Here is a 27,950-nt window from a genome sequence, read left to right as displayed (position 1 = left end):
AAAACTGCAAGGAAAGCTGTCTGGGATTTTTTTTTCACTAAAAAAAAAAAATAAAAGGAAAAGAGTGTCTAATGTTTTGTGTTCTGAGGAAAAGACCAGCTTTTAATGCCTTAAACTAAGTGCCAACCTGCAAATGCAAAAAGAGGCTTTCATGAGATCATGAAGATTTCACCCGATTCCTTTTGTTGGAGACTGGGTTTACCTGATTTTGGACGTAAGCTTACCCTTGTAAATTTCAGAAACAATGGAGAAACTGTGCTAAGATTAAAGCTGGGCTTCAGCCTCATACAATTATGCCACTTTAACAGCCTGAAACCTAAGATTAAAAAATATATACACAGTACTGTGTGAAGGTTTTAGGCATCTAAGCGAATTTTTAAACAATTTACCTCAGCGGTGAGTATCACAATATACATTAGAATAAAGTCGTATTCATAATTGACAAACATAAAAGCAATAAAAAGTAACAAGAATTCGGTCCATATTTTTCCTTGACACCTTCACAGCCGCCACAGAGCTCAATTTACTGAAGCACTGATTGGTCAAACCAGGAGCTGCTTTACAACTACATTTAATACTGTAACACGGGGCTTCCTCGAGGAGAGGTTGGAAAATGGTTAAACAAACACACTAATATCCAGAAAATCACTTTGTATGCATGTATGTGTGTAATTTTATATATATATATATATATATATATATATATATATATATATACACACATACCTATACATGTACACATATATATATATACATGTATACATATATATACATACATATATATATATATATATATATATATATATATATATATATATATATATATATATATATATATATATATATATATATACATACATACATACATCCATCCATCCATACACACATGCACAGTACTGTGTGTGTGTGTGTGTGTGTGTGTGTGTGTGTGTGTGTGTGTGTGTGTGTGTGTGTGTATATGTATATATATATATATATATATATATATATATATATACACACATACATACATACATACATACATATATATATATATATATACACACACATATATACATATACATATATATATATATATATATATACACATACATACATCCATACATACACACACTTTATATACACATGCACAGTACTGTGTGTGTGTGTGTGTGTGTGTGTGTGTGTATGTATATATATATATATATATATATATATATATATATATATATATATATATATATATATATATATATATATATATATATACACACATACATATACATATACACATATATACATATACATACACACACACACACACACACAGGAGAAGCTAGATGTTCTATCAACTACACCGACAAATTCCTTTATCATAAATGTTGAAAACTGCTGAATCTTACCCACAAGAAAGATGACACCTCCACAGACTCCTAAAACAATTCTAAACTTTTATTCTCTAACAAGAGTGAAAAGAAAACAAAGGCAACATTGAAATGAAAATGTTTATACACAAACTCACAACAATTGCTTGTCTGCAATACCAATAATATAATAATTATTAGAACCCAGGGACAAAATAAAATGGAGATAAAGTGAGTTACAGTGAGGTGTTTGTACAGTTCCTTGGACTTTGGGGAGGGAAAGAAGAGGTGGGAGAAAAAGAGACAGCAGAACAAGACAAAAACAAAAGCATCAAGGGAAAGTAAAAGAATTGAAATGATTAAAATTAATGTCAGTAGATAGAGAGGAATAATAATATGCAGTGACCTATTTTGGGAAAGTAGCACCAAAACTCAAAATGCCCCCTTTTTTTCTTTTTTTTTTCCTTTTTATTTTTCACACTTCCCAAAATAATCTACTAGTTTATTCAAAAACAGAGTCTCCCTCGACAGCCTCAACAAAACACGAGACTCAATACATAAAAAATACAAGTACTGTCATGGCAACTGTGCCACACTCCTCTTTGTATATCTGATGCCACCAAACCAGTGTGTGTGTGTGTAGCTAGACTATGTCACATTATGCAGGACAGTGAGCTGGCATTTGGTGGATTCAGCACTGTTTGGTAGTTTAAACAGTACAGACAGACGGACAGCCGGGCCAGAGGGCAAATTCCCAGTAATCCCCACTGGAAAGCAGCAGACAGAGGAGGGGAGGAGAACTGCCACAGACTGATCAGCCCCGCATACAGAGGGTAATGCAGGATGGGTAATTTGGGATGAGGGGTGCGAGTGAAAGAATGATAACGGACGTAGGACGAAGAGGGAGTGCAGTAGTTAAATGGTGCCAACGGAAGGAGTGTGAATGAGAGAAATTAAATGAGCCGATTCGTCATGGAAAGGTGTGTCTGAACTCAGTAAGCGGAAAGAATGAGCGTGTAATCTCCTCTGCTGTCTGGGTGCTTCTTTGGCCCAGTGTGATTTTCTGAACTGCTCTTCTGTGGATCTTCATTCCACTGTGATCCTCTTCCACAGGTCAACGACCCAACTCATCACAAAATCTGCAGTGGAGGGAGAAGAGGGGGGGGGAAAGGTTTTTAAGTCGCCCCCAGGCACACAATACTGCCAAGCTTGGAGGGTAAAGGCTACCACATGCTTCCTAACTGCTAATTCTATGACATTAGCTAATAGACACCTGCATTAGCTGGCATCATGCTGAATGATGGGGGGTGGAGGGGGCCCAAGTCACCCACTCAGGAAGAGCAAGGCTGGTTATACTCTCTTAGACCCCTGGCCACAGACTGAACAGGCAGTTTCCCAATAATGGGGCCAATGCTTTGACCACTCGAGTGCCTCTTGGTAAATAACCACAAGACTTATTATTTTGTACCTTACACGTAAGGTAGGTAAATAAAAGAGTGAAGAATTAAATAGTGGACCAGCATACAGGCTCTATATACACATGTGGATATATTTAGACCTTATTTTGATGTTATGTAATTATATAAATACATAATTAATTACAATTAAATAGTTCAATTCACATCATGTATTGACCGGCTTGAGCTTTCACTTTTTCCTCCATCAAGAAACAACAGAACATGGCAAAAATGTGAAGGACTTTTTGGGTTTTTTTGGTTCCAGCAATACAAGATTGTATGTGCAACAATAACTTTTCAACAAATTCAAATCATCATACAAAAATTAACTGAGGTCAAAATTTTAAGCTGCAACTGAGCATGGATTAAATTTAGAAAACATCTGCTGACTGAAATGTGCATTTGGAGTACCTCCTGACGCATGTGTACAGGTGTGTGGTTGACAGATCGTGCTTTCTTGGACTCTGAAGCCTCAGTGTACTTGGGTCCTCCTTCAGCTCTCTGACTCTTCCTTTTCTTCCGAGAGTCCTTTGTCCTGCTGCCGCGACCTGAGCGCTTCTGCTCCTGCAGCTCGATCTGATACACACATGGTAAGAAGATGCAGTCAAATCCACGTTTTAATCCCTGGAAGTTTGAGCAAGTTGAGGAAATTCAAAGTTCTAAAGATTTTTGAATCTTTAATATTGAACAAACCCTCCTTATGCTGGTTTTACATGGTGTAACTTGCCTGCAACCTTAGTTGTTTCAAACTTTCATGAAAATAAATTTCACATGAATAACATAACGTAAAACATGCTGCAACTTAAAAATGCAAGAAAGGCAGCTTTCCCTATTTAGTTACCTTCCTGATCCACGACAACGAAACACCGTTCTCAATGCTTACATTTCTGTAAGCAGCTGATTAACCAGTGAGTCAATGGTAACAGCTGTTGAAACAACTTCTTGTGCCAGTATTTATTTAGATAGCAAGATTATTCATTTTCTCCTGCCTTGACATTCCCTAGTTTTACACAAAGCTCAGAATCATTCAGGATGCAAATGATTAAAATTATTAAAGAAGGGGAGATGCAGCCCTTAACGAATTTACAATGATTCACAGACAGAATGAGTGAGGCGTCCATGTCAGATGACTATATATCAGTTATCAATTATTTTACTAATTAAGTATTCTACCGAATTGTACTGGCCCAATTGCTACTTACACCATCTGATATTTTGCTTTCTGGGGTGCATGTTCTTGTGTGTGTGAGACACATTACCATCACAACAACATGAATGAATGAAGCTCAGGCTTCCACAAACTGACTGCCCCATTTTATATTCTGTAGTTATGTTCTTGAGCAAAGCTTAGCTAACTTAGGGACATCATAACGAGCAGTCCCCACTGATATGTTTTTAATTGGTCATTACATATAGTCATAATTAGCATACACTCTTCAATAGCCTTCATCTCTACTGACATTCATATTGATTATTTTAAAGGTTTACATGTATCAGGTCTGTTCTCTGGACTGGATACTTTCTGCTGAGGTGCTATTTTGGTCCTTGTTCTGTTTTAAAATAGACACTGTTCAGATTTTTCGTTTTTCATTTTCCAGATTGACATGATTTTCTCTGGCCTGTCCCTTCTGTTCACCCCTCACTATTTCCCCTCCTTTCTCCTTTTTGCAACCCGCGCAATCACATCTTTACATCACCTCCACACAGCATACGCATTGTGACAGCAATAAACATCTGCGCAAAACACTTTATAGTTATAAAGATTAAATGAAGCTTTATGCAAAGATTTTGCATTGATTATCTTCAGTAGTCACGTTCCTCAAGGAACTGTTTGAGTCTTAAAAAGCTAATTTGGCTAAGAAAAGGGGAGTAAATGTGCTTGCACAGAAATTAAGCAGCATAAATCAAAGCTTCACCGTAAAGCCTACCTAAAGCAGTGTTTCATAATCCTGGTCCAGGAGACCTCTGCCCTGCAGATTTTTGTGATTTACCTGCTTTAACACAGTCACTTCATCATACTAAGGGGTTGTTAATAAGCTGATTACTTGGATCAGGTGTGCCGTGAGCAGGGAAAACATGGGCATGAACAGCAGACATTCAGAACTAGGACTGGATGGGGGGAAAAAAAAAAAGAAAGACTTCTACCTGTACAAGTGTGAGCAGAGTCTGGTGTGGTGGCGGTGATGCTGCTTGCAGGAGTCTGTAGATGGTTTGAGTCTGGTCTAGTGTAACCTCTAGTATGTCACCCTCTAGCTGCAGCTCCTCTAACTGCGTTCTGGTTGAGGGGGCCAGTTCAATTACTGGCCCTTTAAGACAAGGTACCAACGGCACCAGAGACTCAACCCCTAATAACCAGAGAGAAAGGAGAGTGCAAAAAATAAACAAAAACAAGCCAAAAAACCTGCGCCGTAATTCTGATGTTTGGCAAAAGCTGGTAAGTTCCAGTTACATGACTCACTGAAACAGCGCAGCGTTAAAAAGCATCTTGCTGTATAAATCGCATGTGCAATAAACCAGTACTACTAACCTGCTATGTTGTGAATGTCTGGCTTCTTTATGCCATTTTCACAGCCAGACTGTGACAAGACAAACAGTGATCAAAAGAATATTTAATTATTATTCTTTCAGTATATTACACACAAGCTAAATACAACATATGGTAAGGGTATGACTTGCAGGTCATGTTTGTCCAGACAGTGTCTTCTAAATGAATAAAAAGATGAAATATAAAGTGGAATGACAATTTAACCACACAAAATGTGGGACAGAACTGTCCTGATCTCACCTGTATTCCATTGGCAGCTTTCTCTTTGTCCTTTTTCTGTGACTCGCCCTCTTCTGTCAAGTCTATCACACCATCTTCTGCTTCTTCCGAGTCCGACAGTACAATTACCTCCTCCTTGTTCCCTTTCTTTTCTTCCTCCTCCTGCTGCTGCTCATCAGTCTTCTTTTCCTCCTTAATCTCAGTCTGTCTGAGTTCTTGCAGTCTCTCCAGCAGTCCTTGTATCTCTGGAGTCTCCAGAGCCTGTTTGGCTCGGCCCTGCCAGTTGATGGCTCGTTCAGTGAGGCACTGGAGGGCCTCCCCCTCAGGTAGACGTACTGGCAGCCTTTGCAGAGCCACTAGCAGGGCTAGGATGGTCTCTAGCCTTGGGCGCCGCGAGCGTTGGCACCGCGGGCACAGGAAGCGTGTGTCCCAGTCCCACCAGCAGAGAATGTTGCTGAGGGGGGCCTCAGCAGGGCCCAGTACAGAAGGGAAGGGCACACAGCCTCCGTGGAACCAGTCTTTGCACAGGTGGCAGCGGTGGACTAACGGCCGGGGAGGACCACCACACACGCACACCAATTGGCTGGTTGTATGCGATGGGGAGGAGCCACCATTCTGCTGGGGGTTAACAGAGGGGAGGGGTGTGTCAGAGTCCATAGAGTTGCTCCACCTCCGCTCTTGTTTGATGTCCCTGGGCTCTCTGTCCCCATTGGTGCATTCTGGACCAGGCTTGTCCAGGTTCAGCTGCTGCAGTCGAAGGAGTGCCTCTTTCTCCTGCCGTTCGCACTCTTTGAATGCCATCACCTGATTGAGTAAGAGTGCACAAAATCAGTACTAGCATACAGGAATGAAGCTATGCAGCAAGGTACGCAACCTTAACCAGAGATACTATACAGGAGAAGACAGCTGACTGGTTGGAAAAGCAATAGGAAAACTTTTTGTCTGTGTACAGGGACTTACCACAAAAGACCTACCACAAAATAAAAAGAGCCAATGAGTTTGCTGGTAAAGTCATAGACAGGAAAAGTTCCCACCAGCAGCAGAGATTTTTAGTAGCTAGAACCTGGGGGAGGGAGGCGGGGGGGCTTTTCTGTGTCTAAACCAAATTCTACAAACTATGCTGTTTTTAATCGAATTTCATCAATTATTTAAAATGTTTTTGAAACATTAGTGTAGCTTTCAGTTTCACAGTTCTCTCCCCCCAGTGAAAGAAGCAGAAGCCTGGTCTTATATGAATGACTGGAAATAACTGCCTATATGCATTCCAAGTAGCCAGACTTTCCTATGAAGTTTATGAAATAGAAAAAAAAGCCTTGTGAAATAATCTGCCTTTAAAATGTCATTTTAAAATTTTTTATGGCTTAAGTTCATCAAGCCTTCTGGAGCATCTGAATGTGAGAATCAAGTGGATATGATTAAAGTTGCAAAAAAGTCTGCAGGAGAATTAAAAAAAACAAAAAAAACAAAACAAAAAAAACAACAACAAAAAAAATGTGCACTGTTGCTGCAGATATTTACTAGAATTCCTATGTTCTACGTTAATAAAAGCACCACGCACCATCACTTAAAAATAGAATGAACACATTTATTTTTACAAAGTTAGGTTAGTCCTGAATCCAATTTTTTGGCCTGCAGCACATCAGTGTGCAATCTGACTCACAATGGCTCCTGGGTCTCTGAGGTCCTGAGCAGTGAGGCCCAGCACATTGACATCAGAGTCTGCTTCTGAGCTTACACAGTCCTCCTCCCTTTTCTTACTCTTTGCCACACGTGGACACAACACCTGCAGAGACAGAAAGATCACTTTAAATAACAGCCACAAGGTGCTGCTACAACTAGTTTTCTGCTAAATTCACTCCCTGAGACACCCTGCCAAACCGGTCAATGTTTTTCAAGTAACAATCAAGCTGATTTCCTTTGAAACCTTGACAAACCAGTCCTGAAAGCACTTTCCCCTCCTCCATCTTCTGTGCATGCACTAATGACAATCAGCATCAGCTAACTGAAGCCTACAGGAAATCTCTTCACTGTCTTCCCCTCACCTCTAGCAAGCTGTGCTGACTGCTTTTCTTCAAAAACGTTTTGCTGGCCTTGTCTCTCCAGGAGTGAGCGCTGGCCACCTGTAGCTCCAGCTGCCGCAGTTCTTCCATCCGCACAGGCAGGTCCCGGCCGATGGCCACCAGCCCCTCCAAGTCGTCGAGGCATGGGTAGTGCTCACCATTCTGTTCCAAGACACCGGATGGGTGAAGGACAGAAAGGTATCGTAATCATCATTAATGTTTTCATAATGAAGACTTTCCAGATGGATGTTGCCACTGAAAACATATCTAAATCATGTAAATCAATATTCTATGACAAATGACTGACAAATTTCAGTTCACTGGGAGGTTTTACAGTAGATGACGACTGCTTATGTGTGAAACGTTGAAACAGCTATCACTGAAGTCAATCTTGGCTTACAAGGTTTGAGTTTTAAATAGTTTGTATGTAATAATGGTGGAAATCAATGTGCAGCTCTTGCCTGGATCTCCTCCAGGTCAGTGACCCAGGCACGGGCCTGGCTCAAACAGGCCTGCAGAGACAGGATGTTGGGCAACTGAACCGGGATCAGCTGAGCCTCATTCACTATGGCCTCCAACGTGGAGAGAGGATGCTTCTGCCTGCTCCAGTAGACATATAGAAAAAAAAGAGAAGTACAAAAGGTTTTTTTTGGGTAAACACAGCTTACAAAAGCAACAAATTGGTTGAAGTGTTGGGGTTGGGGGAAAAAAAAAAAAAAAAAAAAAAAAAAAAAAAACAACAACAACAAAAAACAACAACCACCACAATGAAGCCAAAAGACATAGGAAAAAGGGAGCGTGTTGGCACTGACTGGCTGAGAGGCAGTCAACATAAGAATTTACATTTCAAAAACATTTTTCACGTGTGTGTTAATTAGTGATTTTAATTAGTGATGCACTGATCCAATACTCAGAACTGGACATCGACCTTGGTAAACAAATCTGATATCAGCCAGATGCGTCAGATACACATTCAATACCCTCTCTGATGCCGCATTCACACGACTGTGGTAGATGTACGACAGCAAACCTGATATTCCATTGCTTCCATTAGAGTCGCAACGGAAAATTACGATGCCGCCAGCAGCAACACTCCACAGACCACAGCAGAGACTGGAACACTATCAAGAGTTTAGCTTTCCCCCTTTGATTTCTTATCTTCAAAGAGATGTGGTAAAGCTTAACAATCCATTCATGTTTCATTGTCATGATAGGGTTGTGCATCTGGGTTGGAAGGTGTTTTCATTTTGACATGTCTGCTTTTCTTGCGTTTTACAATCTCTTATTGCCTTTTTTTAAGTGCTGAAGTGTTTAAGCATTATGCTGGTATTTTTCCAAAGTTAAAAAAAATGGATGTTTAAAAAAAACTGAAGTATTGAAAATGAAAGTACTGGAATTCTTTGCAACGTGGATTCAATAAGATGCTCCCTAATAAAAACAGACCACACTTCAAGGCTACACTTCAGGCTAAAACAGTCAAATACGAATAAGGCGAGTAAGCATGAAATGAATAATAAGATAAGAGTCTTTTTAAAAAGGCTATTTAAACATCAGCCAACAAGACAAACAGCACCACCTGTGCTGGCTAATAACAAATATCTGCCAGGTAGAGTTATTTTATACTAGATACAGCTGCTAGGAGCAGTATAATAACTTTCTTTAATAGTTTAGGTTTTGCAACTTAATTGTTACCCTGTCAGAAGTTTATAATGCAATTATAATTACTGTTTATTTTGCTGTTGCAAAATTGTATTATCCAGAAGCACAATAAAGTTTTTTGTTCTTCCATTCTTATTATTTCTCATTATTACTCTTTTGCTCTAGTTATAGCTTCATGTTAGACTAGAGGTTTATAGAATTTAAAACAATGAATTAGAAGACAACAAACTAACCAAACAGAAGACAAAAACAAACTCTGAAATCAGACCAGATCATAGTATTGGCTGATATCCGTATCATATTGGACTCTGTATTGTAAGAGAAAAACTGATCAGTACATTTAACACATTTTTTATTAAAGGAATGGTTCTGTGAAAAAAATCTAAATTAATGAATTTAACAGGTTTATTTAAATTTTGGGGATGTACTTAAACACTTTTGGGCTATGTGGGCGACTGCTGAATTCTTGTGCTTGTTAATAATGCTAGCCATGTCGGTCCAGTTCTGAAGCCAAGAAGCAAAATTTGGGCTTTGAACACGTTTTTGCTGGTTGACTACATCTTGGGGAAGTGGAACATTCGGTAAATTAGAACTGAACTGCAAATGCAGACTGAGATGCTAACCCTAACCTTTCAGAGGCAGTTATAGTTACAGGCTGAACAGACTCACAATTGATGCTTGCCACACTGGTCTCAAAAAACTCAACAACAGTTTGCTGTTCTTAATGTTGTTTTCTGTACATTCTAGTTTGGTAAATATGGCAATGCAAACATTTTAACATTATGTAGGCTGGCAGTCACCTATTAAAAAAAAGCATACAATGACCACACATGTATCCTTCTGAACTACAAATGTGCTAACAACAGAAATTGAGAGGGGGCTGGTTTAAAGAGAATATACGGTTTTTGTACTCCAGCCTCACCTGTGCTCCAAGCAAATCTGGGCCTTTTCCTCCCAGCGCTCAGCAATGGTCAGCAGCTCCTGCAGCTCTGCCATGGCCGTCTCCACACTCACACTCTGTGGTACATTGCAGCCAGCCTCCATCAGGTTCCTCAGCACTGCCAGAGTCACCTCTCCACCTTCAGGCCCCAGCGTCCGTCGCACCTGCTCTAGCCAGCGGCCCTGCTCCTGGAGTCCAGCCAGCAGCTCACATGCTGGGGCCACTACTGGCAGAAGAGCGCCCTCCTCAAGCAAGGCCTGAATATCCGCTGCCGGAGGAGAAGGAGCAGCCTTTTTCCACTCATCTCCACTGTTGTTCACCAGCGCCTGGGCACGGGAATCAAACGCCTCGATTTTCTGTAATACAGTCTGAGAAAATGGGGGATTGTTACAGTTCTTACCGTAATGACTCAGAACATAAACTCAAGGCAGAAATCACTAGTTCTCAGGATTCGGGCAAATTAATGAAAATACATTAAAAGGAATCCATAAAAACAAAAACCACCCCATCTTGGCTCAAATGTCATTAATCTCCCAGGACTGTTTGGATTTTAGTTTGGCAGTATGAGGCTTAAGCTGTGAGGCTAATAAGCTCACAACATACCTGCTTCAAGCTGCAACAAGGCATTAAGAAATCTAAAATAGAGTTTGTATTCTCTGACTTGGTATAACAAATTTTACAACATACGAGAAGAAATATTGCACAGCTAAAAACAGCAGTAACAGCCATCTTGAGAAATGAATTAGTTTGTAGTTTGAATTAGAATTAGTCTGTAGTTTGGCCCAAGTGTATAGATAATAGCATGCCATACACTGTCAGAGACCACAGAAGCAAGTCTATTTGAGACTAATTTAAAACACAAAGCAATCTGAGGGAAATGAATGATGTTTTAGAATGGATATGAGCTTTGGTTCCTCCAACATTCCCACCTGCACCTCCCCCAGCTGCTCAATGACACAGGGCAAGTTGTGCATAGTCTCCACCAATGTCCGAAGGTCTTGCAAGCTCATCCTGCTGGTCTGGTTGCCGTTCAGGAGCTCTGTGCTCCTGCTCCGGCACCTGTGAATGTCATCCAGAACACCCGTGAGCCGCTGGAGGAGCTCGTTGTCTGGAAACTTGCGGTCAGCCGCCTCCTCCTTTAACACCTCCAGATCTTTAATGCCTGATGGAGGAGAGAGACATCAGCAACATCGACACAGACTAAAATAATTTAAAGTCATAAATTAAATGCATTTTTCTACTTATGCTATTATCAGCAATACATCGCTTGTCTGACCTATTTTGTTGCCCTCCTCTTGCTCAAGAGCTTCCTTCACTCTGTTGGCCCAAGAGTCAAAGGACTCGGCCCGAACCTTCAGCCTGTGCAACATGGCTAATAACTCATCCAGAGTGTACCGATACCTGAGAGAGGGCAGAACAGAAGACAGAAAGGTTATATTTGACTTACATCCACAATATCCATCTGAACCCGTGTTGGGACAATGACCTGAACCATGCATGAAGACAACAGTATGTACCTGAGGTAGAGTTTGTCTGTGGGGCAAGAGCAGAGGTCTTGTGTGTGGTACAGGCAGACAAGGCGCTCTGTGCAGTTGGTGCAGGCCAGGGCTGAGAGGAAGCAGGTGGTCTTACACTTATCACACTGTCTCTCGTCATCCGGCAACAACTCAAATGCCTCCCGTTCCGCTTCTGTTACGCCCTGTGAGCACATCTCAGTTTTAGAAACCAGAAATTAAGTTTATCACCATTTTCTGTAAAATAAGGTTCCTCAAACTTCTCAACCTGCATCCAGGTCTTCATTAAGGCTGTGCAGCCTTGCCAATGTGGTTTAGGATACACTAAGACTTACTGTGAGCATTGAACATGATGTATTTAAATTAAAAAGAGTAAAGCTTGTGTTAATGCAGAAATTTTGATAAACAATCTCTGTGTAGCTGCAGGCACAACACCAAGTTTTGATATTTAGGTACGTATAAACCAAATACTTTTATGTGAGATTTCTACTTTTGCTCAAGTGATATTTTGCCAGCCTTTTCTGCTTTCACTCCTTTTAAAACTTCTACCACTGCAAATAAGTGTTATCTTAAACCTTACACATGATCATTATGCTAACTGTATGTCTAACATCACAAACTTGCCTAAAACCATGTCGAGTTGTGAAGTACTCTCAAATAAACGTAAGTAATATCTAATTAGCTTTCAATAAATTTGTCATGTAGCTCCCAAACCAAAATTAGATAAGCAAGCATGTCTTGTCTGACTGACATTTGGACGATATGCAAATTCAATTTTTTGCCAAACTATTCCTTTAAGTACACCTATGTCCTAGCTTTCATCCTCAACTCAAAGCAATGCACACATTATTGGTTTCAGGCTGACCCTTTTGTCGTCCTCTATCCACATTGTTCTTTCCTCGTATCAGCCAGTCTCCACCTCACCTTCTCCAGCAGGGCCTTGCGGAGTTTCCTCTCCTCCTGGACGATGATGAACATCTCCCGGTGGGTGGCGGCAGCAAGGTTCAGGTCCAGCTTCTCTGGGCAGGCAGCCATCTTGCAGGTAAGTTCCTCGTGAGAGAACACGCAGTAGCGGCGGAGGCGGCGATAATGCTCAATACAAGAACGCCCTGTAGGCAGCTAAGAGAGGTAAACATAATCAGTTTATCACACACCCACATTTACAGATCTTAAGACATGTAGATTTATGTGTGCATAAGATGAAGATGCTTAAAGAAATGCAAATATTACACTTAAAATAATACAGAATTCCACATGCACAGACATTTCAATCACACTGCTGCACATTTCTGCACATACCCAGTCTGCAGTGCAGAAGTTGACAGCTTCAGCAAAGTTATATCCCTGATTGAAGCCACTGTGATATGCTCGAGGGAAAGTGATGACAAACTCTCCCGCACACTGATTGGTACGCACAACCTTCCAAAACACAGACAGCCCAATCAGCACCACCAAGTGTAAAATCAGCCTGCTCTGCGCAATGTACATATCTTAATGGAGGCTATTATGATTGTCTGTATGTGGTACTCACCGGTACTCCATGAGCCATGAGGATATTGGGGTTCATGATGGTGACGAGTTGATGAAGCAGGTCAGGCTGGAATTCAAAGAGTTCAGGAGTGAGTTTCTTCATGACTTCCTCTAGCTTCTCTGCTGCTACTGAGGGAACACCATACCACGTCTTGGGCTCTCCCCTGAGTAAAAATAAACAAAAACAACACGTTATACAGCAGCCAACTTGTACCTTACTCAAGCCCTTCCTCCAAACTACATAGGGCACCACCTTATTATTTAGTGGAACAAATGTATGCAAGTCTATATTTAAGTCTTTTCTAAAATAGTTCCTCTTTGTTTCTAGTCACTGAAGAGTTTCTAATGAACTTCATCAAGTAAATTTATAACACACATTAAGTGTAACATGAATTTGATGAACAGGATACACTGGGGTTTGTGTGGCATTATTACCAGTGTAAGTAGTTGATGGAGTAACTCCAGTGGTCTTCAATGTGCCAGCAGAAGGCTGAAAACACCATGCCCACATACAGCCACGGCACCTTCATGCCTGAGATGTCTGCATTGATGTGGCACAATACTGACTGCTCCAATACTGGCATCACATTCAGATTCCAGCCACTGCGAGCATACTCCTGTAACAGGAGAGCAGAAAGTCAAGCCCAGTTTTAAATTTACTCCAAGCTGACTGTTGGGTGAAAAGTGTAAAGAGATATTAATGACAAATGCTGGAGAGAGAAATTATTTGAATGCCTGAATAAATAATTATGAGAGGCAAACTGAGACTAAAATAGCAACTGAAACGAAAAGGAAGAACACGAGAATGAGGGAAAAAAATGCGACAGGATATTCTGGAAAGAAATAGGGAAGAAGGTAAGCTATTTGTTTTGGACAAAGAACAAACAGATACTAACCTCCTCTTCCTCTGATAAATGTCTCTTGCCATTGTTGACAGGAAAGCCACTCCCAAACTCTTTTGAGTGAATGTCAGCTCCATATTCTACAGTTACATCCTCCTCAATACTGCTAACTAACCGCCAAAACTCCTTCTCAACCAGCTCTGTCGGCACCATCTTAATAGGGAGGAGAAATAAATTAATAAAATAAAAATTAATAATATAAAAATAAATCTGCACTTAATATAAATTCCTTGAAACTAAGGACCCATAAGGAGCAATAAGTAAATTTATTATTTTTATTTTACAACTGATTTTTCAATTAAGAATTTAAAATGCCAGTTTGGCCTAGTAAAAGGCTGAAGTTATTTATAATGCAACTTTGGCTAATAGTCATGGTAGAACCATGGTTACATGTGTTTATTTATAATTATAAATAAATGAACAGAAAAAAAAAAAATGGTATCACAAACAACTAAAAAAAATGACTGATGCATATACAAACAAACATACTCACATGAACTGGCATGTTGAAGTAATCAGCCTTGAATGTGTCTGCCATCTCACCGAAACTCTGTAATGTGTATTCTCGTGTGGCCTGCTCAAAACCAAATGCCTCGGCAGGTTTCTTACACTCCTACATACAGACAGCACATATTAAAGACATATCCAGACCCACAAATGCAGAACTGTAACTTTGACTGTAACACTTCAGTGTATGGACAGAGGTAACAATACTGATAAAAAAAACATTCAAAATCAAATGCTTTATTAATGTGCTTTAACCTACCAAATCTTACTATAAATCTTTCTTGAACACTGCTCAATGGATAAACATTTGCGTGCTCTTAATGTAGATACACTGTAAAATGTAACACTGAGGTTTCTGTGGTCTTTCTCACCTCTGCCACACATTTGGGACATCGCCAGTTGCCCTTGGGAGGGTCTGAGAGAGGAGGCAGGAGGCAGAAGGTGTGATAATTATCATCACAACCATCACATAGCAGCAGCTTCTCGTCCTCGTCCCCACGGCCACACATCCGGCACACAAACGAGTCCACCTGACAGAACAAGGTATGGGTGCGTGAATGACACCAAACTTTCGACACCACTTCAAAATGCTCTTCAGCTTGATCAGGTCTTCATCATAAATGGGAAACTTGGGAAAACAGCTATAGGAACTGGGCTTAGATTTAAAAATTGCAGAAAAAAGAAGCTTCATAAAAACCACAGAGACACAGGTTTCTTGAGCAGCCAGTCACTGGTCACTAGGATAACGTAGGTGTCCTACACAGCAGTATTCCACAGAGGGTTAGGAGTACTCCACAGAGGCTTAGCTGCTGCAGCGTCTCAGCAAACGTAGGATGAAGTTAATGCTAGCTTGACGTCATTACTACAAAAACATTATTTTGAAGCAAATCTCAATTAAGCCTACATAAATACATCTGTGTCAGAGTTTCTGCTAGGAAATGTTGGTGCCCGTCATCCGGTAATAATTCAGTTTGCCAGACAAACGGGTAAAATTCCATTTTTTTTTTTTTCAATCCAACAGCCTAAAACAAAATCCCTGTGATAAAGAAAACACTGTTGGTGTATAGCTCATCAAATTGTTTCATCTGTCTTAAAGGGTGTTGCTGACAAACTGGAGCTCCACAATTGTATTATAGTGGTAAACAACATCTACCTGAGCAGATTATGGATATGGTCTGTACTTGACCGACAACACGTCATTACAAATAAAGCATAACCACTTCAGTTTAAATAGATTCAGTGTCTGAAATGTTGAATAAAAAGCATTGTAGCCAGAGCTTTTGATGGCCATTATTAGAAGTTGCACTATGATGAGAGTCAACATTTTTGCAGAAACATCCACCAATGTGGACCACATCTCCCTCAGCATAGAGTCCTATATTAACCACAAGAGACACATATTTGATGAAAATCATGGAAATTGTGTTGGCAGTAAACTCAGAGGAGCTGAAGTTAAAATGAAATAGGCAAGATCTTTTTTCCTGTTATATGTTTCAGCATCCAGGCTAATAGAGCAGCCTCCTTGATCCTGAAAATAGCTTAAATAGTGATGGTCCATCAGTGGGGGTCCCTTCCCCTAATCCCCTCAGGCATAATGGGGATGCATCTCCTCAGAACTTTTATACACTTTAGGTATAATTTTTATTTTCATTAGGTCAAACAGAATCTTATTTTACTAGTGTTTTTCATCTGTCAAATACTGGTATTTACCTGCTAACGAAAACTGATTTGTCACTTCTGTCATTCTAATAATTCTATATAAATCTCAAGTTGATCATACAAGTTGTCTGATTGCTCAATTTATTACCAACCGTGTCCCCTATTTTGCTGAGCGTTGCTCAACGTTCCATTTACTACAACAGCAAAACTGTCAAACCTCTGCCAAATTGGTAGCTCTCACCCACAACATACACACACTTACAAACTGTGGGTTGGTGATGTTGCGTCGGAGCCTCATGGTCATCTTTGTGCAGGGCTCATCTTTACCAGAGCCATCGAGGTCATCTGCACCACCTTCCTCCTTTTTCTTCACCTCGTCCTTAACAATGAGGTTTGGAGGTGGTGGGGGTATGTCCGAGTCTGACCTTGTGACTTGGATCTCTCCTGCTTCTTCTTTAACGGTGCCAGGAGCACTGCCGTCTTTAACTATCACTGTCTGGGGGAGTTCATCTGACGCAAAAGAGAGAAGGGGTGGAGGAGGATAAGGGCATATTATGGAACATTTTCGACTGGGCAGACAGTGTTTATTATTCCCGAGCTTGAATGTGACACACAAAACATAACATTTACTATATAATATTTAACTATGTGCAAAACACTGATGAACCAATATAACCGAATCAGAGTGAGATACCTTTTTTCCTAGCCTTGTCTCGTGGCACCAGGCCAAGGCCCATCATCTTGGGTCCAGCTCCATAGATTTGCAGCTTCTTCAGTTCAGGATTCTTCTCTATGTCCTCCTCTGTGGGCTCCGGCTATAAGCCACAGGCCAAGGGTCAAATGAATACCACAGGATTAGGTTCAACAAGTTTCTACACATTCTGACACAGGCACTAGAGCAGCAGATTTCTATTGCTACCTACAGCTAACTCTGAGCTGGACATTAAAGTTGGAACTAAGGGTTCCAACTAAGCTAATGAGTTTCTCTAAGTACAGGAAGCCCTGGTTCATATTCGCTGTACCTAAAAATAACACAAACACAGCCACACCATTAGTATTCCTGTTTAAAACACTTCTTGTAGGGATAAGCAACATAAGGGTCAATAGTTGCTTACACAAAGGGTGGACAATATGGCAAAAGTAATATCATGACACCTGAAGACATTTTTAACATCCAGACAAACTATTACAGAAGGGACAGGAGGAGCAATCAAACGGTTAGCAAAAAATATATTTTAATGGATGGAGGATGATTGACTTCCAAAGGGCCATGTTAGAAAAACAATTTAAAAAAACCATCTTGTAACAATTAGTCACAATAACATCATATGGCCCACCCCAAAAGTTACCACAATATTAAATACTGAACCAGATGTAAAATCAACCAATACAAACCTGGAAGAGACATTTTACTTTTACTATACTACTGGTATAATCACAAAAGCTTCACATAACAAGCTGAACACTGACTGCATCTTTTATTGTAATTACACATTCACGGAGAGCGAGCGCAGGAAAAGCAGCAGCCAAGCTGAGGAGTAAGAGCGTTAGGAGACAGCAGCAGAGATACCAATATAGCACACCAAATGTGAGGTTACAAGCAGCAAATAGCCCAAACCAGGAGACTCGTTAAGAAATGTTGCTATCCAAGCGGAAACCAAAGCATGTTATGCACGTGACAAGACGAGCGAAATATAGCATATTAATACTTAAAATGGTTAGAATGCAGACTGAGGAGAACAGTGAGGGGAAAATGGAGGCACAAAGAGGCAAAAAGGGGAAGATTATAGTTACTCTAGCTAATTCACAGCGGGCATCACATGTAGGCTGTGTACAGACAGGACAGAGTGTGAGACTGCACAAGTATTACACATCAGTGGAAGTGAAACAAGAAAAGTGAGCATGTGAGCAGGAGAGGTGTTAATGTGAAGAAGTAATAAGAAAAAGACAAAAAAAGCAGAGAGAGACAAAGCAAAAGACAGAGTGAGCGAGAGGCAGTACCGAGGAGATGAGTTGAGAGCCAGTGGTAAGAGGGTGGTGGGTTGGATCCTCTGGACCCTGCATGGGGAGACAACAACCATAACAAAATGGACTCCAGAGACAAAGAGGGAGCGACCAGGGGTGGGGGAGGGGGGTTCATCAATGAACTGACAGTAAAGAATAAGACAAGAGGGGGATAGTGACAGAATTGAAAAGGCTGTTGTGCATGTGTTTATAGTGGTTTCATCTGTATACGCAAAATGCTTATTTAAAATGTGTTCTATGCATTCATAATTTACAGTAATGCACAGAAGTGTTTTAAAAGGCACTTACACAAACAACTTGTCTGTTTCTGCTGTGAACCCAGAGAAGTATTTCAACAGATTTCAAGCAATTAAAAAAAAAATTCTGTAGCAAAGTCGACTGACTTACATAAAAGTAACAGTAGTTCTGTATATACACTTCTGTATATGAATCAGTGTGGCTTCTGTAGCAGTCCTGCACCGTAGTTTTCCCAATCCGATGCATTTATGTAAACCACATAGCTAAAAGCAGCTCACTGGAACAGGGACTACCAGGCTGGGCATCAGGTCAGAAAGAGAATATCACATTTTCCTAGAATTCTATTTACCATTTCTGGTCTGAGCATCAAAGGGACAGCATAACTTTTTTTTCTTTCTTTTTTTTAAAAAAGGGAAACGACAACAAAAACTTTTTTTTTCTTATTTAAAAATGAGTGAACAGAGAAATGCGTATTTTTCTTCCCATTTCAAGGACAAAGCCAATGTTACCTGTTCATGCATCTGTTTATCTGGACCTCTGCTATCAAGAAATTTAATGTAGGTAGACCCCGACAAGGGTTCTTTGAATACCCCTGCCGTGCATCATTAAAATCCGAATAAACAAAAATATTGATGTAGCAAAAAGTAAAAAGTCAAAATTAACTGACACCTTCACAACAAGTCAGTAAAATAAAAGTTTGGTAACTAACCTCAAGAAGGTCTGGAAACAAGCATAAATCCACAATACTTGAAATACTGAAGAATTAAGGCTATGTATTAAGGCTATGCAGGTAACAGTGGCCCAAACTGACCTTTTTCTTCATCTGACACGTGTCATCTCTGTGTGTCAGTGTGAATAGCAAAAAAACATGGTGATGCTGGCAAAGGTGAAAGAGTTCTGGGAGCGACTGGTGCTCACATTTAAAAGATAATGTGAATAGCCAAATAAACAAAAAAAATAACCAGATTCGGTGAGAAAATCAGATTTGGGCCACATTTGTGTAAACGTAGCCTAAATTCTCTGGTTTTGATATACTGTGAAGATTACATTCACAATATATAGTGCACATTAACCAATAAACCTTTCTCTGTTTCTCAACGGAGATATGTTCGTGTGCATATTCATAGTAATATGAATCAGCCTTGAAAGTAATGTGAAATTACCACAGGTGCTTCAAATCTGACTGCAAGCGTACCGTCTTTATTTAGTGTATTCTGTTCTTAATTTAAAACATTCTGCAGCCAAACATGTGTTTTCTATCAGCACCAGACAGAGGTTAGCTTTAGGCTTAGTTCATGGATGAAAGCACTCCTTAATGTCTCAATAACTTAACTCTGAATGGGGGTTAAGTCTGTGTCTATTTGCTAATACACAGTGTATTATGAATCCATACAAGGTCATGGGAAGGCAAAGAAAAAGGCCATATGCCTGCAAAATAAATGCACACTATGTAACGTAGTGTTGATACTGACTGATGATAAAAAGGACTAGAAGAGCTAACATTAAGATGGTATGACACCACTTGGGATAAGAACAATTAGTTTATGAACACAATGCAATATGAAAATGCGTCATAGCCAGGGAGAAGAAGATGGAGTGATACATTAAAAAAGATTAGACCTTCAGCATGTTTGTTTGAGAGAGGGCAAAAGAGAAGAGAGGAAAAAAGAAAAGCAAGACATAAAATTCAGCAGTAATGGAACCAAGAGAGCAATGGAAGCAAGACAGATACATTCATAAAGCATGGCGTCAAGGTGCAAAGCAAGCTGGGGCCTGCATTCTGAGCAAAAAGCATACACAAAACCTGGAATTGCAAACACTGCATGCTCGGAGATGGACCCATTTCCAACTGGTCATTTAAATACTTTTGTTAAACATGCATTTAATCCTATCTATTAATTTTTAATGACTAATCTACCAGGGGGTCAATTCAAAGGCCAGCTCCATTCTGGCCAGGGAGGTGAGAGACTGTGAGATGAAGGTATAAACTAACCTGTTCTAAACTTGACATTGTTATCTATTAAGAATATAACCAAACCGCTCATTCTATTCACCTATTAACGCAAAAGCAGCGATGACACAAATTTTTACAAAACCTTTTAATTACAGGGATCTTTCATATCCAACAAGGGTGTCCAACCTTATCTGCAACAGGCCGGCATGGCTACAGGTTTTCACTACAAACAAGCAAAAGCACACCTGATTCTACTTGTTTGGTCAGTTGGTCTTAGTCATCAAACATTTCATCAGGTGAGACCTCCATCTTTGCTGGAGTGAGAACCTGCAGCTACACAGGCCCTCTTATTATACTGGCAAGTGGAGATTTCTGGATTTATGTAGTTTTTGCAGGAAGAATATTACTGCACAGCGTTTACTTCAGAAAATTATTACATATCGCTGTTGTCGGAAGAAAACCTCATATCTCCATTTTTGATGTTTTTCTGTTGTTTTTGGCATAATTTGAAAATACCTGTGGTTCTTCACGTTGTGTGTAAAGTTCATGATGAATGGACCAAAAGAAATGACCAAAAATGACTTGGAAAAAATTCTGGTTCCATTGACATACATTAAAAGTAAAGTAGGTTTTTCCCTTCTCCTGTAAAGTTACCATTTTGGAGATACAGGATTTTCTCCCGACAACAGCGATATACATTACATATACCAATAATAAAATAATGATGCACAGAGAAAATGCAGTTCCACTAGTTTCACTGAAGTACAACAAAAGCTGAATGATTTGGAGAAAATATCTAATTGTCATATTTCTGTCCAATATTGTGATTGCAATTTTAATTGGAATGATGAAGATCCAATTTTTTTGGCTCTGACTCATCTTAAGGTGTTTCAAAATGTTATTAGGTTAAATTTAGTAGCTTTTGCAATTTGAAAATTGCAAATTCGATACTCGAGATAGGTTTCAGCCCCAAGTACAACTGTCAATTAGTTCACTGCACAGTCTAAATGTTATTTTTTTGGCTATTCATGCTGCCATAGTATGAGTAACTGCCATAGACAGTAATGAAATCATTGTCTCTTAGAACTTCACAATGACCACCTCAGCTTTCTTATGAAGAATTATTTTCTTAAAACCCACTTACATGGTTATCACAAAGATTCTGAAATGAGATTATCTTATTCAGGATTTCTTAGGACCTTTCTCAAGAACAAATTTAAGAGAAAACTACACTGTATATACTGGTGAATGAGGCCCATTGTCCTTACAATATAATAAAATCAATCCTTACTGTTTATCAACATGCTGAGGATTTTATGCCCTGGGAAAAACTTCTGTATTACTAAAATTAATTCAGGATGGTCATGACATTCAGAATGAAGGATTTGAAAGTTATGGTGTCTGTACTAAAACATTGTCTAACACACAATAAACAGACTCTTAATGTGTTCTAAATCAGTAGGAGGGGTAACTTTGGCTCCCTGTGTGACTACCTGTAAGTGTTTTTTTTTTTCCTCCCCACGATTTGATCAGCCAGACATAGAAGCCACTCACCTCAGGCTGCAGGCGATTGGCTCGCCGTCCATAACTGCTCATCTTTGAAGGCTGGACTGACTGGCGAAGCGGGATGGAGTGGGGTTTATACTCCTTATCCACATCGTCACTTTCATATGGCCTGGGCTTACATGGCTGCCCACAGGTTTACATAAAGACACAAAGATACAAACAAAAGCCTCTCAGGAAGAAGTGAAACCAGTTTAGCTTTTAAAGGTACTTCACCATTTCCGCAAAATTCTGATCAATGTGTCTTGTCTCTAGAATTACTGAATAAGATTGTATACGAACATGACAACACTAACAAAAGTATAATATTGAAAATTTAAAAGCAGATAGACTACCGGTAGGCTGGCACCAGATTGGAACATCTCAAAAGGATAGACGATCCTCTCGTAGTGCGACCTCAGGAGGGAGCCGATGTTTTTCCCTGGTGGGTAACCGAGCTTCTGGGCCACACGAGCCCATCGCCTTTCCTTACAGACCGTCTCAAAGCCTCCCTCCTCTGTGACAATCTGCAACAGGGTCACCAAAATACAGGTCAACAGCAAGCTAAAGGAACAACATGACAGTGGAAAGAGAACAAGGTTTTTCAAATATGCACAATATGGAGAAAATTCTTGTTTTGTGTTTACACTGCTGCATACTGACGTTGTTATATGCCATAGAATATCACTCTGATTAATCAAAATGTAATATGGTTAAAGACTGATTTGCATTATTTTGCCCAAGATAATTTACGTTTGTTGGCCGACATGAATAATGATTCATCAAAACACCCAAAAAAAACAATCAGGTGGTCCTGTTATTGGTCAAGATGCTTTTAAAAAAAAACTAACAAAAAAAACAACAACACTTTGACTAGGCTCACTTACATATGGCAGACTTGTGCAATATCAGTACTGCCAAAGGGAAAAAAACAATCACAATTTAAAAGCAACATACTACGCAGCCCTAAAATGCAAGATAACCTTTAAGACCTTGTGCAGAAGCATTTTCAGCTACTGTGCTCAAAGTTGTATTAATACAACACTAATGATGTATGCTTATCTACATATCACAGTCAGAAGAATAAATTAAAAGTAAACAAGCATAAAGGAGAGATAATTTTATACATATTATAATACCTTAGCCAAGCTGAAGAGATCTAGAATGCGTCGCTCTATGTGAGGGATTTTGAGGGAGGATCCCTGAATTTCCCAGAACTTTGCAATTCGGTCCAGATAATTCAGCTTTACTCTCGTTTCAGCCTGCCAACGCAAAAGCAAAAGAGTTTATATAGCATATACGCTCCTATACCAACATACTGATATATTACATACAGATAAATTCAAAGACATGTTGGGGGAAAAACTAAAAACACTCAACACAACGTGTCTGAGCCGAGGTGATGTAATACAGGGTGAACACTGGACAGGGCTATTTATGCGGGTTGATGCCTAATGTGATTAGTGGGGTGGATATAAACCAAAGTTTCTACAACACAAACCTCCAGTTCATTAAGTCTCTGTATACGAGGCGTAAAACGGAAATTGTCCACCTCCACAGCAAAGGGTGGCTGCCAGTCCTGTGAAAGAAGAGACACATGTACATTAATCTACGGCTTATTTTTCTAAAGCATGTATCTATGTCTATTGGTTAGTATGTGCTCGCTGACAGAATTTGTGAAATACCACAGTATAATGTTGGAATCCAGAAACACCATGCACAAATTTAAGTGATTTTATGTGAACCCTTGTTAAGGCTTGGTAAAAAGGTGGTTTTTAAAACAAAAACAGATCAAGCATACACAAACACACCACACTAAATGTATTACTGGCAAAACAGCTTCTGTCAGCAGAACCAAGATAACCAAAATGGGAAGCTTACTGGGGGAGGGCGAATTTTGCATATTCCAGACTTCTCTGCGATTGGACGGATCTTGGCGATGTAACCAAGCGGATCTGCAAACTCCTCCCATGAAGGCTCAAATACCGGACACTCTGGAGGCGGAACAAACTCATCCCCTCCCTCCATTGCCCTATAAACAATATCAGAAAAAGCTGAAGGAAAATGTAGTAAGAACACCAAATCTGAAACCAGGTCCCAAACTCTGATGAAGAGTATGTAAATACTTGTGTGCTTCTATCTTTAATAATTGGGGTCACTTTATTTTCATAGGACACATAACTTGCGCTGCACACCATCATCAGTGAGGAGGTTAAATTAATCTTGGTTAGACTCATCAATAACTGAAGACATCAAACACTTCCAAAACTTTATTTGTAACAACAGAAAGTCATTCTGCTTCTCTCTATCCAGTACATGTACAATTAAACCATTATTTTATTGGAATAAGCACTGACTGTTTCTCGTTAAGTGTAAAGTTTAAGAATATTAATATCACTTTGTAACTAACAATACTTGAGGGGTGTGTGTGTGTGTGGGGGGTCTTCTCTAAACAATCCCTACAGAGCTTCAGTGGTATTTATGAACATGCTGCCATCACTTCCTCAGGAAATGTTTGGGCCACACACAAAACAAAGATTGGTTCCTAGATTTTCCAGCAGCGATGCATTTCAAAGCAGCACGTGTAAATTTTCGAATTAATTCTTAATTTGTCGCTTTATTGTGGCTTTCCAAGGCTGAACCACGTCAATGTGAAAAACAACAGCGAAATCTTGATAAAATACACAACACTGAATTTCCACAAAGACAACAACACAAATATCTCAGCGTTACTTCTTTCTAGTTCAGTTTAGTACATAAATTTACTTTCACAACAGTATCAGGGTTTATTCTTATGCTAGCCTCTACCGCCGAACCAAAAACACAAGAGGAAGCCTATTTTCAGCCTTTTGTGATACAATCAGCAAATTAGGTCAGCTGAAATGGAGGCAGTAGGCTACAGCATACAGAAGAGTTCAGTCTCCCACTGACAAATGATTTGCCCGTTTTTAACTACTAGGGGAACCGAAAAACCGTGTAACTTTGGGGCAAGCATGCATTAAAGGGAAATTCCAACAATATTTCAAAATTTCTGCTTGATTAAACTGTTAAGATCTGAATAAATTAATTCAGAGTGCAGGGTTTCCCCTGGATTTTTTTTTTGTACAAAATCGAGAGTTTGATTGTGATACAAAATATGAGCGCATACCACAGAAATGCTACAAAGTCAATGTCAGCCAGTCAGTTATAACTGACATCCTATCCAAGCTGGGGTCGCCTTGTCTACAACAAAGCCATTTTATTTACTAGTTTTGTTTACTACTTTTTATACGTAATAATGATAAATACGTTTTCTTTGGGGATTATTTTACCTAAAACGCGCTGTATGCACCCCTTCACCGTGAATGGATTCAAATAAAAGGAATATAATACATTTAAGACTAAACTTTCACAGAACTATTGTCAATCCACCCGTCACATCGGCCAGCATATATCTGACCATTTCATGTAATAACTTTTGGCGAGAGCGCTTTTTAGAGGTCTGGTTCTTATTGCCACCACTGTGAACAGCTCTAGTTCAGCAAGTTTCTGCAGCATTTCACACCAAACCACAGGACTGTTGTTTACCTCTCCCTTTTAAACACTTCAGATGTCTGGTTCCCATCATCTGTTGGGAACTATCTGGCTCAGTAAGTTTCCCCAGAAAGGAGCGTTTCATATCAGACCACTCCTAATGACTGACTATCTCCGTCTTAACCATATAATTACGGAGAACTTCTGAAAACTGGGCAGAGTTCCCCTTTAACAGTAGCGCTGGCATGAACCCCATTAAGACCTACTGTCGATTACCAGCCCTGTAACAAAAGGCCATCAAGTACAAGCGTCTCATCTCTCCATGTGGTACATGATATTCATGAAGCTACGCAGCAATAACAAAAAGGGGAATTTGTGCCAGCTGGCCTTCTTTAACTTACTCTTTTACAAGCCCTGTGGTTCCCTTAAACAGCGATAACTCTGGCCTGTCCAGCTGTAATGATAACCAACTGTTTAGCTATACCTAAGGTCGGAAATCAACCATCAAACCACGATTTGGTCGCGTGTCAAACAAACCAACAGGTCACTGCGCATATTTAATCATTCTGCTGACATGATTCATCTCGAAAGAGCCGGTCACGTACGCACCAACACTAGCTGCCTAAATCAGCGAGCTAAAACACCCAAGCTACTCAACACAGGGAATAACTATACCGAGCGGGGAAGAACTCAATAAATAATTCAGTAATACAAAAAGTCATGTACACGCATGTCTGTCCGAACAGCTAACTACCTCCTGACAGTTACGAAATCAGACGTGTTTATCAAAACAATTTAGCAACGTTAGCCAGCTAGCCAGCGCTAGCTAATTTTGTGGAGGCAGATTAAATGATAGCATGCAGCTAGCCAGCCAGGTTATTTGGGATATGCAACTGCAAGACAAGCACTCAAACTTGTTATAAGCAGGTTATAAACTCAAACACCGCGTAACTAAACTAGTAATTGCTCCCTCTCTCTCTCTCGAGCCTGAAGTCGGCTTCTTGATCGAATTTTCCCGTCCCATCTTAAATAGTGCAGCAGTTATATACTAGTGCCCGAGGTGCTAGACTATACGTGCCGCACCATTTAAGGTGGAACGGGAAAATTCGAACGAGAAGCTGGCGAATAAGAAGCTGTCGACTCTCTCGACTTCAATGTCAAGTTTGTTAACCAAACACTCTACATTTCTAGAGTGCTGAGCGTAGATGGAGGCAAATGCTGCCGAACCGCTCAGTGCCCTGGCTAACGAGTTCAGTTAACTGTTATCCAACAAAAACGAGCGACCAAACACGAGAAGAGAGCTGCTAAATTAGAGCGAAGGCCCCGAGTTAGCCAGGCTAAGCTAATCTAGACGCGACGCAAAGTAACCATTAGCCACAGCAGCCACACACACACACAACACCAAAACATTAACGCCAACATCGCACGCAGCTCCCATCCTGTCGACGCAGAAATCACTAAAGCACAACAGCTAGACAGCTGACCGTACACGGAACACGACAAACCTCACAAACACTAGATTATAATCAACACAGACAGCTAACGGTGCCGTTAGTTGTCGGTTTTTAAAAGTTGGGTCGTGCGCTGTAAGGCATATCTGTTAGTTAGCTGGCTAGGAGGCTAACAATCACCCTGAACACTCGATTCAAGTAAACAATACTGGGAAGCTTGGCAGTCGGCTGGCTACGATTTCTCCAAGTTAACTACACGTTCACAAAACAACGCAACCTTAGCCGACATCAAACAGAAACTACACATCTTCATGGTCAAGCCTGGTGACCTGCAGGCCAGTCTGCTGCGGCAAAGCCAAGGAAGCCGAATTATATCAGGGGTTAATGAGCTAAGCAAACTTAAGGTTACATTCTGCTGCCACATGATCTTACATTCCGCCACTTCGTCTGTGTACCGTCTTCAAATGCGCTCTGGTGTCGCCTCAAAGCGAATGCTGACCCAGTTTTTGTGAGGGAAAAAGTAATATCCGGGCCGTGTCACTGTCTCGGCTGATCACAGACTCTATTGTTCGGCTGTGGGTCGCTCTCAGGGCGGCTGCACATCTGCGGCCTCCGCGCTCTCAGCCCATCCCAGCGCTCCGGCTCTCGGCGGCGGTGCTCATACACACTACTCGGTGAGCTGACCTTTTAATACCCGTCACACCAATTTGGGCACTTCTGCTATTTGACCTGATGCGTACACACGCTCCTAGACGTCGTTATGGCCAGGTTGGTTCTTTGAGAACTATCCCCCGTTCATCCTGTCTAAGCTACACGCCATTTTGGGTTTTTCATCACAGCCTAAGCACAACCCCTCAAGATCCATCGATCAAAGCTTGAGGAAACGCATACGA

At 40.4% G+C, this 27,950-nt stretch overlaps 1 protein-coding gene across 4 annotated transcripts; it reads right to left on the bottom strand.

Moving 5' to 3' along the window:
• Positions 1 to 1,470: 1,470 nt before the first annotated feature.
• On the bottom strand, positions 1,471 to 27,950 carry kdm5c (lysine (K)-specific demethylase 5C). 4 transcript variants are annotated; one of them, XM_017721946.2, is made up of 28 exons: positions 27,490 to 27,950; positions 23,975 to 24,125; positions 23,595 to 23,672; positions 23,233 to 23,355; positions 22,450 to 22,620; positions 22,106 to 22,240; positions 18,337 to 18,393; positions 17,030 to 17,150; positions 16,598 to 16,845; positions 15,048 to 15,206; positions 14,663 to 14,782; positions 14,164 to 14,322; positions 13,703 to 13,884; positions 13,269 to 13,431; positions 13,037 to 13,156; positions 12,662 to 12,856; positions 11,741 to 11,922; positions 11,500 to 11,624; positions 11,153 to 11,385; positions 10,206 to 10,591; positions 8,086 to 8,227; positions 7,607 to 7,786; positions 7,225 to 7,347; positions 5,586 to 6,368; positions 5,328 to 5,376; positions 4,946 to 5,145; positions 3,212 to 3,376; positions 1,471 to 2,482 (listed from the first exon to the last, which is right to left on the bottom strand). In XM_017721946.2, coding segments are annotated over exons 1-28 (4,761 nt in total). In that variant the 5' UTR covers positions 27,492 to 27,950; the 3' UTR covers positions 1,471 to 2,473. The 4 variants fall into 4 exon arrangements, with proteins under 4 accessions (XP_017577435.1, XP_017577436.1, XP_017577437.1 ...); XM_017721947.2 differs by having other exon boundaries at positions 8,086 to 8,224; positions 27,490 to 27,949; XM_017721948.2 differs by lacking the exon at positions 18,337 to 18,393 and having other exon boundaries at positions 27,490 to 27,949.

This window comes from Pygocentrus nattereri, chromosome 29, assembly GCF_015220715.1.
Source record: "Pygocentrus nattereri isolate fPygNat1 chromosome 29, fPygNat1.pri, whole genome shotgun sequence".
Classification (NCBI taxonomy): Eukaryota; Metazoa; Chordata; class Actinopteri; order Characiformes; family Serrasalmidae; genus Pygocentrus; species Pygocentrus nattereri.
The sequence above is the reverse complement of the archived record's forward strand: the minus strand, read 5'-3'. Positions and strand labels throughout refer to the sequence as shown.